The sequence below is a fragment of the Amaranthus tricolor genome, chromosome 12 (assembly GCF_026212465.1).
Source record: "Amaranthus tricolor cultivar Red isolate AtriRed21 chromosome 12, ASM2621246v1, whole genome shotgun sequence".
NCBI lineage: Eukaryota > Viridiplantae > Streptophyta > Magnoliopsida > Caryophyllales > Amaranthaceae > Amaranthus > Amaranthus tricolor.
In genome coordinates this window covers 6700707-6718483 of record NC_080058.1, presented here as the reverse complement: position 1 = coordinate 6718483, position 17777 = coordinate 6700707, and the positions used below count along the sequence as shown (strand labels likewise).

General features: G+C 29.3%; 1 protein-coding gene across 2 annotated transcripts; it reads right to left on the bottom strand.

Annotated features, from left to right (window-relative positions):
- Nucleotides 1–1365: 1365 nt before the first annotated feature.
- Nucleotides 1366–7931, bottom strand: LOC130828407 (protein trichome birefringence-like 14). 2 transcript variants are annotated; one of them, XM_057694384.1, is made up of 5 exons: nt 7734–7931; nt 5734–5968; nt 4623–4898; nt 3204–3399; nt 1366–2479 (listed from the first exon to the last, which is right to left on the bottom strand). In XM_057694384.1, exons 2-5 carry the CDS (start codon nt 5885–5887, stop codon nt 1651–1653), a joined length of 1455 nt encoding a protein of 484 aa, XP_057550367.1. In that variant the 5' UTR covers nt 5888–5968; nt 7734–7931; the 3' UTR covers nt 1366–1650. The 2 variants fall into 2 exon arrangements, with proteins under 2 accessions (XP_057550367.1, XP_057550368.1); XM_057694385.1 differs by having other exon boundaries at nt 5734–5984; nt 7734–7923.
- Between the last annotated feature and the right edge of the window lie 9846 nt (nt 7932–17777).

The following is a 17777-nucleotide window of genomic DNA, read 5'->3' as shown; positions in this document are numbered from 1 at the left end:
TATGACTATTTTTAAATACTCATGTTGTTTATTTGGTACTTATTTGCATTTTACGTGAGTTTTATGTTTTTAAAGTGTTTATTTACATATATCAAATGAAAGATTGTAAAATTATCTTTAATTTGATATATTTATTATATTACCATTTTCGTGTCTCCGTGTCCGCCATTTTTAAGTTGGCATTTTCCCGTACCCGTGTCGTGTCCGTGTCCATTTTAGTGCAACTTAGCTCTCATTCCCTTTCCCTTTTAATTTTTTTTTTTGTTCAATCTTATTATTCTCTCCTCCTTTGGTAGGATTACTTTTTCTCCCTCATACCAAAATTTTAACACCAAATTTTATATGAAAAATAAAATTTAAAATTTCTCTTACTTTCTCTATCAAGTAATTTCAAGCTTAGATTAGCTAATGAACCATCTATTTATAGACTACTCTTAATATCAATCCTAAACATGTTTAAGCCATAAAATACCATAGTTCCATGCATCACACTATCATAGTCGATACACAAAAGTGGAAAAATCTTCATTCCATTGCCAAATTATTCAGTTCAAGTCAACTTTTAAATCCGTTCTTTACATTTTTTTGTTTTATAATCAATTGAGAAACAAGCACTTGAAATGAGAGCAGGTTGAAAAATCAGATTATAATTGTTCAAGAGATCAAAATCCATACAAATTCCTTTAAGCTAATATCATAAAAGAAAATTTTCACAAGCCGAAAAGGTCATTGCCGACTCCGAACACCCCTACCTCCACTTATGGTTTTATTCATTTGATATAGTTTAGCTAACCACATTTCTTAATTTAATTTAGTTACATTCAATTATCTTGTTTAGAGATAGAAGTGAGTCAATTTAAAATGCGGGCCACCAAGCTAGAACCCACATAAGACATGACATGACACTATTCACAATACGATTTGGCACAACACGAGGCACAATATGCACAAATCATAATTTTAAGTAATTAACCAATAGAGATGTGGAAGGCGAGGTGTGATAATGTGAGAGGGATGTAGCAGGGAAGTCTTTAAGGGTGTGCAAGGTGATCGACCGTACAAGATCCCCTCTTTTTCCCGTATATGAAAAAGTTGATAAAAAATAAATATGTTAAATTTTAATAAAATAAATATATTTACTATAAATAAGACGCAAAATAAATTTTTGCGCAGCCCTCAAAATTTTTCAAAACAACTCTGAAATGTAAGGTTTTTTAAAAGGGAGATAATGGTTAGGTTGTTGGGTTCAATCAGGAGATATTAGAAAGAGTATTACTTTTGCCTTAGCTTACAAGTTTAAAGAAATTTACCGTGTATTTTTGCTTCTCGTTGTTTTCTTTTATGTCATTGATAATACAAAGAGGATTGAAAGCGAAAACAATAAGATTAATAACACCATAATTTTAGGCACAAGGAAATAAATCAAAGCAACAAGAACCCTCATTCCAAGGCTGCTGAATTATGAATTCAGCAGCATCCTCTCCCTAACCCTAATCAACACTAAACGCAATCTCCTCTAGCATATAAACAAAAATACCTCTCTACTTTCTACCGAGATTCACATTAAACAACGATTTCCGAAACGCCAACTATGGTCATCGATTACACTAAATCGAAGTTATAAGATTACAAAGGATTGTGACGAACAACCTACAATTGAGCCGCTAGTATTTCGTTCCATGTATCGGGTATCCCAGGTAAGCACCAATGCAAGCAGTCTTGTACACCCGAAGCTGCTTTTACGCTATACCGTGATATATGCCCCTCGTCTCTTAGCTGGGAAAGAGCAGTTATATCTAACAACTTTACCTTTGTTCCCTTGACGGCACTTGCAATAATCGGATCACTCGATTCTTCCTGCTTAACCTCACTCCCTCGAGCCATAGGAGTTGTGTTCTCACAGCTCCCCCCGGTATTCCATTCTCCGTTGAAGAAATGTCTCGGTGATATCGTCCGAAAGAATACCTTGAGCCAAGGATGGGATGGAAGCTGTGAATCAAGCCATTTCGCAACACTATGAATTGTGAAATTTTTCGCGTTACCGATCATTGCCAACCTTCGGTTTTGATTAGGTTTCCCATCAACGTACATCACCCACCGATTTGCATTAACCTTTCCTCGGTTCCAATGATGACCGGTATTAAGAATAACAACGTCGAATTGGTGGAGATATTGCTTCAAAAAAGAAGGCGGACGATCCAGATGCATGGCAACTTCCGAAGCAGGGTCATTACCGTTGATAGGCACGAGGTCGCAAAGGCATGACGACCAGTAGTACAGTATCGTGGTGTTGGTTTCCGTGAATTTGAAAGCCCAACCGTTGGGACGGGTAGCACCATGCGGGGTACTTAGTCCATATTCTTTTCCGATGTCTACAACTCCGGGATTCTCTTCACCACCAGTAACCATACACATTAGAGATTGGAATTGTTGCCTGCCTAAGGAATCACCGACAAAAGCAATAGTTTTATCCTGCATTCTGCAAACAATAATATCCCAAATTAAAACCGAGTTCTCGTAAGATTTCATAACTCCAAAATACACTCCAAAATATTAACAAATAATGGACCAGTGAATTGTTCGATATATGAAAGGCAAGCCGCAAGCAGCATATAACAGTAAGATGGACACAAACACAAACAAAAAAGACGAGATAACTAAAATGATCTATAAAGTAGCGAGGAATAATCATAAAAAATCGGTAGATAAATAAATAAATAAATAAATAGGGAAAACGATCGAGTCAAAATTTTCATTATTGGTGGAAATACCATTACATCAAGGTCACGACAGGCTAACACAACATTTAACAAAAAGTGAACTACGTTACAATGTAGCGCGAAAGTACTCTAAAAATACTTTTAGGGGGTGTTTGGTATTTGCATTTTAGTACTAGTAAGGGATTCACTTAACTCATTCCATTACCCAAGTCCAAAAAACCTATACCAAACGAGCCCTTAACATAAGCCTTATCTCTCTGATTCTCTCTATGCATTCCCTTTCATTTCCGTTTGTCATACCAAACACCCTTTAGGGATTTCTTGCCAACCTACTAGTAACATGATAATCATTAACAAAGACTAAAACCGAGCTTCCATACATGCTTCGGAAGGGAATGCAAAAAACAGGACGAACGAACGAGTCTAAATACAAAAATTTCACAAAATATTTTACAGATAATAATAAGATTGCAAATTCCTAACCTTTTCAAAAATGCAGATCTTTCAAACTCGGGCATGTCACAGTTGGTCGGTTGCCATCTATAAGCTTCATAACCGAAATCTGGACGTTGTGTTAGTCTACAAGCCCACATCTCAGATAGCCAGAGCTTACATTTGAAGCCAGAATACAACGGTCGCCTGTCGTCTACAACCCATCTACCCTTGGCATAATTACATACTGTCAACGTGAAAAATAAAATCAGCATAAAATATAAAAAACAAGTCACGCAACCAATTTCACGGGATATTTAGGTTGTTTTATCCTACTAGTGGCAATCAGAATGCAACCAAGAACACTCGAGTGAACATAAATCCGTATAGCTTAAACCAAACCACCGAAGAAAAATGCATTTACAAGTAAATTGTTCATAAGAAACATCAGCTGCTAATACCATAACTGTATTTCGTGCTAGCACGGATAAAAATAAAACAGGGAATGTTGAAAGCGATTCGAGCGGACAGAGGTTAACAGGTAGTAAGAACCTGACCAATAGCAAAGTCAAATAACAAACTTTATACGCATGTAATCTCGAACTTTAGAAAAGAGGCATTTCGAAATGAAAATGGTATATTAAGTCATAAAATATCCATTGTAGGAAATTGCTACATGACTTAAACCATTGTTATCTGGAACGACATTCGGTTAACAGGGAACGGGAACAAGGAACGCAACCTTGATTTACTCAGGAACGATTGGGTACGAGATACATTAAATTAAAATGATTTTTTTTGCTTTAAGAAATTGTTTTTAAGCGGGATGTTTTTTATTTTCTAGGTTTCATCTTGTTTTTTCCTCCCTTCTTTATTTTTCAATTTGTAAATGAAGGCCATAATTCTTCTTAAAAAAGTCTTCCACGTCGGGACGGGACGTCACCTTGAGCGATTTGGGTCGCATTACATAGTGATTGGGAACTAACGTTTCCGGATCGCGGAACGTGGCCACGTTCCACGTAACTATGACTTAAACGAACTATAGTCTTCTAATGCAAACTGCAACAATAAGATACCGGCCATAGAGGACCAGATGTGAAAGAGTACAAAACCCGGCAAGTAAATTTAATCCAAGCCTGAAACTGGAGTGCTGAAAATCAAATGATGAGCCACATTTCAATATAAGCAAAGATTACACTGATAAATCCTGAAAACCTCTTAAGGACTCAGGCCATAAGTCACAAATCTAGAATAAACTATGCTCAACCACTTCCGATCCACCGTTGCTATAACATCAATCAAGATTCTAAGCATAGAAAGCACCAAAGGAACTCAAGGCAATCAAACAATCATGATTTATACTGATGGACGGAAAAATTTATAGTTCAGATAAGGTCAAGCGAATGATAATAATTTTTTGAGCACATCAACAAAACCTTATAAGTTCAACAATCACAAAAAAGAAACTACCTTTGTGATGAGATGAAGACTTCTTTTTAGACAAGGATAATAAATCGTTTCCATCATCCAATGTCACAGAGGAGTCTTCTGCCGTTGATTCTGTAGTCTCGGCAATGGAGATCTGAGGGTTTGTTTTATCTTCTGTTTCTTCTTTATTATCAATCTTTGATAAAAGCGGTTCAGATTTTTCTTCTATTTCTTTGTTTTCTTGACGAGGTTCTTGGACATGATGATCTTTTGGTTTGGCAAAGTTTTCGGTTTTACGTGAAGTTACATCAATAACATCTGAATCGACAGCAATTATCATGAATTAGAACAGACAATTGAATAAAATAAACCAAAACAGCATCCTTAGAATCACATGCATGACCTACTTAACCAATTACATTGAAAATTGGAACCATTTTTTGCTATCCTAAGCTAAGGTCAAAATTTGCCAAAAAAGAATATCCCAACTTTAAGATAAAACTAAAATCTTACCCTCTTTTTCTCTCTACAATTTCTTTAAAGTTGGAACTACGTTACTTGGACTCGGGTACTGATGTCGGATACTAGTACTTGTCCAAGTGTCGGATACGTATATATATTCAATGCCTAAAATCAAGTGTCTATTTGCCATACCAATGTCCGAGCATCAAGGATCGGTCACAGGTACGTGAAGCAAAATGAAGAGTTTGAGTAACATAAGTTGGAAACATACCCACTGACCCACTTTTACATATCAACCATTTATTCCTCCTTACCGACAGATGGAGAAGAGGGAGAAAATTTTCAAGGTTATTGTAGATGAACAAACATAGTATTCAATTAGTCTTGTACCATATAAGTTCCATATAACTTGTAAATAGGGTGATCTTGTCCTTAAGACTTGCAAATAGCCTACTGGATGTTAGGAGGGTCTGATGTACGCAACCTTACCTTGTTAGTGATAACAAAGGTCAAATAGGTTGTTTCTGATAGACTCTTGTCCACGGGACTCTTTTCTAAATATAATAGAGATAAAGCAGAATGCCCATGATTATGATGAATCCAGCATTAATCATCCATCACTTACATATAAAAAAAACCCAAAAAGGAAATTCAGTGAGACAAAAGACAGAAGAGGCACATGCGCACAAACCTGAAGGTAGAACTAATTGTTCTTGGGGTGAAACTATGCTTGTCAAAATAGGTCTTCTTTCATAAGACCAAAGAAATACAGTCATACATATGACTGCCAGTAAAGTAAATGAGAAGTGCTTTCCCCTGCCTCTCTGGAGATTTCCTCCCTTCATTTTTAACAACGCAAAACGGCTTCTCACCTCATCGCTTTGCGGAATGCCCGATTAAGTTATTCTGCACACCGCCTCTTCAAACTACAGAAAAACATAGCTAAAACATATTGAGGAAATGCCGGGAACAGTATGGAATATGCACAATACATCCATCTTAACAACTGAATAAAAAGGCCAGCTAATAAATGGATTATAGAATTATGAAAATCGGACAACTGGGATTCTGATTGATAGTGTATGCATGTGGTATGTCATTAGGGTGTCCTTGAACCCAAGTTGGAATAATTAATGTTTCATACAGTATCCACTCTCTAGTGTCAATACCAAGTGACTTACAACAGAGTACTAGCTAAATCTATGCTATATCAGCTTATCTAGCTACAAAGCAACCCGATTCAACAAAAACAATTCGAACACTGATGTAACGACAATAAGCCAATACTACATCCACCGTACTTGGGTTCGAGAAACTCAAGATAACAACAATATGCCAAAATACAACCATCGTACATGAAATTCAAGAACAGTGTCACATGATTCGCTGATTGACTTGCAAATCACGAATCGAAAAAACCGAACCATGGTTGGTTTTAGGCTATTTTTTAACCATTTTGAGCGAATAGCGAATCGAAAAGCCGAAGTAACTAGCGAAATATGTTTTATCATTCAAAAAACTCGAGTACTACTCAACCTTTACCTCTAAATGGAAAACTATATAAAGTCCCGATAATTGGTAGATAAAAACCCCGGAAATTCCACCCATATCCTACAGCATCCAAGTTCAAGTAACATAGTAGATCAAATCATCCTTACCTAATACCTTGTGTTTAACTAATCCTTATGTTGACATCAGGGAATTAGAATTAGAATTATTACTAAAAGACAATTAGATCATACAACTTCCACTAGTAAGCAAATCCTCAAGAAAGCATTTGTTACACCAACAATTCCATATTTATAACCCTTTCCTATCATAATTTACTTACCCCATATATATATATAAGAAAATCAAGTTCCTACAAACATAAATTGACATGGGATTTCATCAGTCACCATCAACACAGGTAAATTCATAACTTTGTTTCTAATGCTTGATTCCAGTACTCTAAAACACATATATAAAAACCATTTAAGCTAATTAACATATTTACACAAAATTAATGGTTAATCACTAATAAGTTCAATTATAATACTTCACATGCAGTAAAAAAAATAAAATTAAAAACCCATCTTTGAAATTGCACCAATTTTCATTAATGATATCACCAACTGTTTATCTTTAATTTTTCACCTTCACTGTTTTCCACCAAAATTAATAATCATATGAACAAGAAAATTACAAATCTATCAAAAGGGGGAAAATCTACTGGGTAAGAACAAAAAGCAACAGGGTTGATCCTTTTCATTTCTAAGATTTAAAGATGCAAACTTAAGTAAATAAATTTGTAAAATCTGAAAATCATAATTCACATAAATATTCCAATCAATCTGAAATATGATCCAAATCATTATTTATACAATTTCATACAATATTTTACAGCCCCACAAATTAAATAACTTGCAATGTCATTCTAAATTTCATTATAAAAAACATCAAAAAAACAAAATATAGAAACAAAATTTTGGTTAAACAACATTAAGTAGGTTATCAAAAAAAAAACATATAACTTTTAATCATTAATTTTCAGGGTAAAAGAAACAGAAATCGATGGAACAACTTCAAGTGGGTATTTCCCATTGATTTCAAAAACCCAGAAAGATGCAACATTAAGCTTAAAACTACAAGAAATTACAACAAATCTGGAATTTAAAAAAATGAAAATAGAAGAAATTAAAAAAAAAATACCTGGGAAAATAAAAGAATATTGTTCCTTATTATTCCTTAGGTAAAATTAAGGAAAAGATATTTGTTTCCCTTGATTTGGGTTTAGCCTTAGATTTCCCAATCAAGAGAGAAAATGGAGGACAGAAAGATTTGAGGCGCACACAAATGGTGTTTTGTAGCAGAGCCTCTGCCTTATGGGTGACGTATAATTTGGTGCAGGAATAATTAATAACTAAATAAATACGAGTAAAACATAAATATTTTGTACATCAAATAAATTATCTGATATTATATTATTATTATTATTGTCAAAATTGTTTTTTATTTGTATCTTATTCTTAATTTATAAGTTAAAACATATTTAAATGAGAATTTATTTCGGCCTAAACTTTATTAACATCAACGTTTATAATTTTTAATTTAACGCAATTTGAGATATTTATAATTGAACATATACATAGACGAGCGTGTAAAAATCAAAATGAACAATAATAAAAAATAGAAGCGAGTAATATGGATATGAGTTTCTATACATTTTGACACTTTAAATTTCATCGTCATAACAGTTTTAAAAAAAATATTTTGTTCATTAAATTATATGATAGTTTTTTTTTTAAAAAAAGGGAAATTATATGGTAGGTTGCTTTATATGACATTGGTATTTATTTTTTAAGATTGCATCCCGTAAAATTAAAAAAAAAGTACTTTATATTATTTAAAAAAAATGAAGGAATATGAGATCCAACTTCCTTTTAATAAATGAAATGCCACAAAGATTGTGCCACGTAACTTGATTAATTGATTTTTGTTACAAGATCCATCATTATATGTTTATCATTTTAATGATGTTGTTACATTATTTATGAGTGAGTGCCTTTCTTTCTTCTCCACTAAAACCTAACATTTGTGTGGAATTAACGATCATCTTTATGATTTTTTTTTATCACCTACTTGTGATTTGTGCAATGTAGATCCTCATATTCATACTAATTATTCCTTTGTCGAAAATAAGAGTAATTAGTATTGGAATACTGTTTGTATTAAGATTAAAAAAAGAATTAAAGTCTTTATTTAAACAGAATTATAGAAATTAATCTAGAAAACAAAAAGATTACATAAGTCAAATATAATTAATTACTAACTCTGATTCCTAAATACATGCACTTTCCTACAAACCTACACATCTCTTTGATTTAACATCAAAGAAAAAGTATATTATTTGTAAGAAAAATATGGATATTTGATGGAGTAATAAACCTAGAGAAAGGTTGAATGCATGGATCATATTAAAAGAAAATGACAAGTTTATTTTCAAAAGTAAAAATAATGTAAAAATAAGAGGAATAACCCAAAATGAAAAACGATATTACATGGGAGGGACAAAGGAATGAAGGCATATCTCATTTACATTTCGCACTCTATCATTTGCGTTTTGAAATCATAATAAATATCTCTAATCGTATATATCTAAAAATATTTAAGTTAATATTAATATAAATATAAAATAATATTCACACGAATCAGTAAATTGTATTGAAATACAAATAAGGTAATTAGGGTCAATAGGAGGGAGCAAGAAAAAAAAATATAAAGGCATATTTAAGTATATGGTTTTAATTTGTAACTTAGCTTAAAATAAAAGTTTTATTCTAACTCACATAAACACATTAACAAACTATGTTTTTCTTGAAAAATAATCTTCTGCTTTAATTAATTTTCGTTATTTAATCATGAGTTTTGTTGTAAAAATAACAAAACAACTTAAATACCCTAAACCCCTAGCAAATTTCGATCTCATCGACTAAAAGTTCTCTTTAGATGTTAAATGCGAATAGTTTTAAACTTTTCCTCCCTTAAAGTCTTGACTAATTTGCCTCTAACTTAGTTAGATAGTATATTGACTTTAAATAAATGTGTTCAAAACAGATTCGACGATGTAATATTGACTTAATTTTGTAATTGAATTCAATTTTAACTCTAGATATAATAAATTTAAAATTATGTAAATATTCATAGAGATATAAAATCTAATTTTTAACTAATCTAATATATTACACAAAACTCAAAATAAATCCGATGGCCAATTATAGATCTAAAACTATAAATCTATACCTTAAAAAGTCATTAGAAAGGAAAGGTACAGACAAGTGAGGCGTACTAAATTGATGATGAAAGGAGTTGTTAAGATCTTTGACTACCATATGTATCCTTTTCCAATCTAATGGTGTTGACGCATGACAACCGTTGATCTACGGAAATTTCAAATATCTTAACCTGCTCTCTAATATTATCTTTGTTCTGTTATTATTTATTATTCAAGTTTATTTTATATATTACGATTAATATGTAAAAGAAATATATAATTAAGCGAAATTTTATTTAGATCATTTGATCGCGTATTTTTATAATATCAAAATTTTATAACTTATAATTACGTATAACACAAGATATAAATAAAAATACATTAAATTGTTTAATAAAATGCAATGTAATTATGTCAACATAAAGCAACGAGAAGTATCACAATCCTATACATTATTTTCAGATTAAGGTTGACAAGAGTTTACGCAATGAGTTTAGTATTCCGCAACAAGTCGTCAACAATATATACAATAGATATATATACTATTAATATTTTCATTTTTGATATGTAATAATAAAATAATTTTTTAATTATGCAGGATTTAAGAGGGTTGAATTAATTTTTTTTTATTGGGAATGAGATTCTAATTTTATTTTTGTTATATTGAATTTTTTTATTACTTTTTTTTGGAAAGGATTTTTTATTACTTTTATTGAAATGTAGTTGTTTTTATTGACCAACATCCCTAATTATTATTGAGTTGGATTTTTTTTTTATGATTTTGACAATTATATATAATATAAATATATTTTGTTATTTTTATATAAATATTCCTCAATCCCTATTGCAATTGAGATTGCTCTTTAAAGGAATAACACAAAAAATGATAAAATGAGTAATTTAGTAGGTCATGTATTATTTAATGGGATAATTGTAGGTTATAATGTATAAGAAAAAAATTATAAGTTTTGTTGGGATTCTATAGATGTAAAGTCAAAAAATAGTAATGAGACAACACCCATTAGATGAGCCAAAATAGTATATGAAGCAAAATTAAAGACAAAAGAAATATAAATAGCATATTCAAATAATTTTTATAAGAGAAATAAAATTCATGTTTGTTATTAGGGCATGTTTGTTCCTAGTCTTGAAGAGGGCCTTAAGACAACACTTAACTAAAAAAAGTGTATCATCTTAACAAAATATTACCCGATTCTTGTTTGTCGCCACCCTTTTCATTTTATCGTCACCCCCTCTCCTAATGAAATTAGGAATTTGCCCCTGAACTTTAAAAAATTTACAAATATGCCATTGGAGTTAATAACTTTTCATTTTCATTTTTTTAAAATTTTTTTTATTGTTTTTATTTATATTATTATTGTTATTATTATTATTATTATTATTATTATTGTTATTATTAAACCACAATAATAATAATAATAATAATAATAATAATAATAATAATAATAATAATAACAAAAATAATAATTATTATAATAACAATAATAATAAAAATTTTATAAAAAACAAAAATAAATTTTTTAAAAAAAAAAAAAAAAACAGTCGCACAAAACGTGCGACTCGAGTCGCACGTTCTGTGCGACTGGTTCTTTTTTTTTTTTTTTAAATTTTTTTTTTTTAATTTCGACTTATAAAATTTCTTTTGTTTAATTCATTTTTTTAGTTATTATTATTATTATTATTATTATTATTATTATTATTATTATTATTATTATTATTGTGGTTGTTATTATTATTATTATTAAATTATTATTTTTGTTTTAATTATTATATTTAATTTATATTTTTAAATGTTATTATTATTATTTTTGTTATTATTATTATTATTATTATTATTATTATTATTATTATTATTATTGTGGTTGTTATTATTATTATTATTATTATTATTATTATTATTATTATTATTATTATTATTAAATTATTATTATTATTGTTATTATAATTTTTATTATAATTGTTATTATAAATATTATTATTATTATTATTATTAAACCACAATAATAATAATAATAATAATAATAATAATAATAATAATAACATTTAAAAATATAAATTAAATATAATTGTAAGGTTATGTCTTGAATCCCACATTGGAAGATTGATGTTTGTCATTATCCCACATTGGAAGATTAATGTTTATCATTATCCCACATCGGAAGAATAACAAAGGCTTGTTATTCTTCTCCTTATAAAAGGAGTCTTGGGCATTAGTTTTGCATCATCCCAAAAACATCGGAAGAATAACAAAGGCTTGTTATTCTTCTCCTTATGAAAGGAGTCTTAGGTTTCTGTATTGGAGTAATTTCATTAGGAGGGGGGTGGCGATAAAATGAAAATGGTGGCGACAAATAATAATGCCCAAATATTAAATAGAATATTTAAAATTTTTAGATTACTTTAAATCTCTTATGGACCTTATAAATCAATTGACAATCAACAAATCACAATTGTACCTTTATAAATATTTTTAAAAAAATTTAAAGTATGAAATTAATATTGGGGTGGGGATAAAGTATAAACTTCGAAAAAATCATATACAATAAAAAAAGTTGATAAAAGTTACTGAAAATTTGATACATCAACGTCTAAAGATTAATCTACCTAGAAAAACTCTTATATCTGTATCAGTGAATGATAAAAATACCGATAAAAGTTATTCTGGTGTCACATATTTAATTGCTAATTGCTATAACTATAATCACGGCAGCAGCTGACGTGGTGACGTACCTTCGAACATGGTAATAGACCCATGGCCCTATTATTAAAAAAAAATATCAGTAAAATTTGTAAAAGAAATTACAATTTTATAAGTAGAGCTATTTTAATTATTGGATCCCAGTAAATTAATGTTTTTTACAGGTCTGTCTTTGATGAACAATCTGCGTGATGACGAATCGTATTAGTAGGTGAATGTGTACCGTACAAAAGCGTGGGACTACCACCGGATAACCTCCCATCAATTAGACTGTAAAGTTGCTACGCGTTTGCGGAAGAATGACCCCAATGCGACAATGACAATGAAGTTTTAAAATAAGGGAGTTACTAAATTTCGTCATTTTTTTCATTTTATCGTCATCCCCTTCTAAATGAAATTACGAATTTACCTCTGAATTTTAAAAAATTATAATTTTGCCACTTCCTATAAATTTCTTATTTATAATAATAATAATAATAATAATATCAATAACAACAATAATAATAATAATTAACTTTTTTATATTCTTCAAAAAGAATATAAATAAAATTAATAATAATAACAGTAATAATAATAATAATAATAATAAAAATAATAAAATTAAAAATAATAATTATTATTCAAAAAAAAAAGTGAATCGCCCAAAACTGGGCGATTGGACCCCGGTTCAATCGCCAGTTTTTTGGCGATTGAACCGGGGTCCAATCGCCTGGTTCTGGGCGATTCAATTTTTTTTTATTTTTGAATAATAATTATTATTTTTAATTTTATTATTATTATTATTATTATTAATTTTATTTATATTCTTTTTGAAGAATATAAAAAAGTTAATTATTATTATTATTATTGTTGTTATTGATATTATTATTATTATTATTATTAATATTATTATTATTAAAAATAAAAAATTTATAGGGAGTGGTAAAATTGTAATTTTTTTAAAAATTAGGGCAAATTCATAATTTCATTTGGAGGGGGGTGGCGATAAAATAAAAAGGATGACAAAGTTTAAAGATTGGGTAAAATAAAGCCAAAAATAAGGCCTTCTATGTTTTCTTATTTTATTTTATTTTTTGGAATTGAAATTCAATTTCGTTGTTTTAAAACAAAATATACGCTATAAATTAAAGAGTACTCCGTTGTAGACGTCTTTTTTACGGTAATGAAAGCACTTCTCGTTTTGGATGAACGTGTATTGATGAAGACCGTGATTTCGTGAAGATTGGTATGCCACACTTAGGGGGGTACCCGGTTCGATTTGCTCTGATTTGACGTTAAAATCAGACTAAATCAAAATTTTTAGTTTGGAAATTTCCAAATCGGAGCGGATCAAACCGTTCTACAACGGTCTGATCTACAATTTTTTTATTTTTATATTTTCCTCCAAATTAATATGTGTTTATACAAATATTTCGCACCTAAAATCTCCAAATATAATAATTTGTAATTAGTTGATTACATTAACATTATTCAAATATATATTAATATACAAAAATAACTGCAACTCAAAATATCTAGGTAGCAACATTTTTTTTTAAAACTTATGATTTTTGGTCATAGTACGGTTTGCGATCTGGTCTGGTTTAAAAAATTAAAAAACCGAAACCATGCCGTAAATCGTAATTTTTTAAATAAAAATCGGACCAGACCGTTTAGATCGTAGACCAGACCAAATATTAAAATTACAGTTTGGTCCGGTTTGGTTTGCGGATTAGACCAAACTCTGTTAAGATCTAGCGACACTTAAATCGCTTGAAAATCATGATAACTTATTGAAAGTGATTACAAATTTTACTTTTGTCATATTTTCTCCACAAAGGTACTTAAATTTTGACAATTAAATTTCACAATGAGATATAATCAATCACTTAGTACAAAAAAGGTTAATCTAAGTGAATATGTGTTTCTAAAAGAAGAATAAAATTAAAAATTATACAAAGAGATTATATTGTTTTTATATGTTAAAGCATAAAAGAAAGAGAAGAAGAGATTTCTTGAATTCAGATAATATGGATTTAAGTTTATTGGATTTTAATGCGTTCCTATATCTATACAACAAATTGCAAGTTACACGTCTTATTACATTAACACTAGCATTGTATAACTCACAAATAATTAATCAGTTGTAATATCATTCATTCACATAACAACACAAACCATAATTAAAAAAAAAAACAAAACTTTAATTCAAGGAAGCAATTGTTAGGAAACAAAAACATATCGTACAGCTTACGACCTAGGTTGTTTGTTTGTATATATAATTTATATTAAAATTATAATATTTGGTTATATATTACATTTAAATAAAAAGATAATAATATTTTAGAAAATGGGATAATTAAGGTGTGCACTAAACTTTTAAGAAAATGAGACAATAATAGTAAATAAGAGAGAATACTTATTTAATTTACGGCACTGAATAATATGTATTTTTTTAAGTAATTAATACTTCTACTTTATTATTTAATACCTCTATTTAATGTTACTAATACTAAATTGATATCTTATTGATATTGCACATTTTACTCACTTTATTTTAGGTGTTAATTTAGAGAGATTTTATATTTCTCCCAAAAAAAGGGGAAGACAGTCGATGATTTGAGTTTTGGTAATAAAGTGGACTTCAAGAAGTGTTAATTAATCAAGATCGTTCTAATTGTATGAATCGTTTCTTAAAATAACATTAAATTAATATTTAATTATAATTTTATTTCTGACTAAAATTAAATTTTGACTCAACTATTTACGTATGATATTATTTTTATTTTTCCTATTTTACAATATAAATCATCATGTCACATAGCAGCTTATTATTTATATTAAATCGTAGTTTTTTTATTACATAAAAATGATAAGGTAACTATATTAATAAAAAAATTATAATGCAAACTGCTAAATGACACATTTATGAACAACTATGTCATTTAGCGGTTAAAATAATTAAAATAATATTAATGTGCTTTGAATTCTAAACCTTATGCTTGCTAATAAAATGCTTAATCCAACTAAGCTACACAAACTTTCTTGTTAATATATCATTTTTATATTATATTCTATTATTTGTCTATAAAAAAAAAATAGAAATTCATTAACCAAATTTTGAAGTAATGGTGCCACTAACCTTTGACTCGTCTCATAATACGCTTTACTATATGTGCTCTTTATAAGTTATGTTTTTTTTAGTTATTTGATTTGAAACGAACTCCCTAATAAACTGTCAAATTACTTATCGATTTATTTATATATGCATTTCAAATTTTCATATTAAAAATAAAATAAAAATAATTGTTAAGTCACTTAGTGCTATGATATTTGTTTCGGTAATGAAACGAGAAAGTGCAAAAAACACTTAAAATACCTGGAGATAAGTGTGTACAACTATCAATATGTTGAAAGTGTTTATAATCCTTTCGCTGATGAGATCTCAAATCCTGCAATACAACGTTAGCCTTGTCCGGGGGTGATCTCTCGGAAAACCCCTCCGACGCTCAAGTCAGATCGGGAAAACGAAAGTAATGAATATATGATAATTAATGAATGTGTTATATTGAATGAATAGAAGATTAACGGATTATAGGATGAGTTTAGATTAATTGAAGGATATTTGATCAAGTATATAAATTGTGAGTAGGAGGGCAGTATATTTTTGTGGAGTAATGGTAGGAATATATAAGCTTCGTCGGGTGCAAATGATGTACGCGACATGTATTTATAATGGTAGAATGGAGGTTGGATGGTGAATTAATGTGAGAATCATGGGTATGATGGGTGAGTGGTAGGTTATGGTGAGTAGTGGATAGTTATTTTAAGAAGTTATTGGACCGAGCTGGATTGTTTAAGGTTTGACTAAATAAATTACGGGTTTATTTATTTGACCCCATAACAATATTAATTTTTCAAAAGTTTTTATTTTTAAAGTAAAATATTAATAAATCGCTAAGTCACATGACATTTGTTTTATAAATCATTGTTTATATCAAAATAAAGTAATAAAAAATCAATAAATTCCGTACAATACTTGTTTCAACTTATACTATCTTTCTTCAAACTACTAGTTGGCCGGGAAATTTGAATAAAATGACTTACTTTAAAAAAAAAATTCAAAATAAGTTTCGGAGATTTTTATTCTCAAAATAAGCGTTTTTATGTTCAATTCTTAGGTCAGGGATTGTTGCTGTTATTAATAGCAAGAGAAAAATATTTAATACGCCTTTATTCACTGTTACTAACATCGAACAAAAAGAAGACAATGTGACAACGAAGTGGCGAAAAATAAAATCATATGTTTGTTCGATATTGATAATAAGCAAACTAACATTTGATTTTTTTGTCCTTTCAAACGTTATGACATTGTTTCCTTTTTTTGACTTTTGTTACTTGTTTTTAGTTAGTTGTTGGTAATAGCTAAATAAATATCTCACTTAGTTTTGACATGAAAAGGCTTATTTTGAAAATTAAAATTTCTCGAAGCTTTTTATTGGGAAATTCTTTTGAATGTATGTATTTTTTTCAAAGTTTTCCCGGTTGGCCTGCATTGTGGGCCTAAATGGGCCAATATTCAAAGCTATGGAGCAATTATAAGAACCAAACGCATTTCTTTTATAATGGGCCAATTGGATATCCTATAGTTTTTGTGGAAACTGAAATTTGTTCTCGACTGTTCGCTAAAATCACAATTGGAATTGGTTTCTGAGTTGTAATTGTGATTTACTTTGATATGGGCGTAAGCTTGATACAGGGAGAAAATTATTTTCTCCTATAGCTCATGAGAATTAAATTATTTTTATAAATTCCTATAAAAAAAACTATTTTTACGACTTATAAGTATAAAAGAAAAAACTATTTAAATTATGTCAACCTATGTTTCTCAAAATTTAAAGAACAAGAATTAGAAATGATCATTTTCGAATTTAAATTGAATGTTTGTTGAATGCAAATCTTGATTTCCTCACATGTAAAAGAGTTTGAAATTGACGTGTATTCTACCAGAAGTCGACCTTGGTGTGGTGAGAATTTTTGAAATACATAAGAGAAATTATTCAAAAAAGAAAGCATACACTAAACTATGTTTCAACTTATTTCAAAAAACAAGCTTCTCAACATCCAGAGCTGTGATTTGAAGTAGTTCGCAGTTACAAAACGCGAACAAAGAAAGTTGGTCAAAAAAGATCAAAGAAACGTTCGCAGTTAGTAACTGCGAACAAATGCTTGACCTATCTTGAACTTTTTCCATTTGGCGTTTGGTCAATATAGTCTTTAAGTT

Excerpts from the sequence above, each read along its gene's own strand:
- LOC130828407 (XM_057694384.1), bottom strand. The coding sequence starts at position 5,887 with ATGAAGGGAGGAAATCTCCAGAGAGGCAGGGGAAAGCACTTCTCATTT. Across the intron at positions 3,400-4,622 it reads GTCTTCATCTCATCACAAAG|TATGTAATTATGCCAAGGGT; the intron begins GTAGTTTCTTTT and ends TCACGTTGACAG. Across the intron at positions 2,480-3,203 it reads AGATCTGCATTTTTGAAAAG|AATGCAGGATAAAACTATTG; the intron begins GTTAGGAATTTG and ends TATTGTTTGCAG.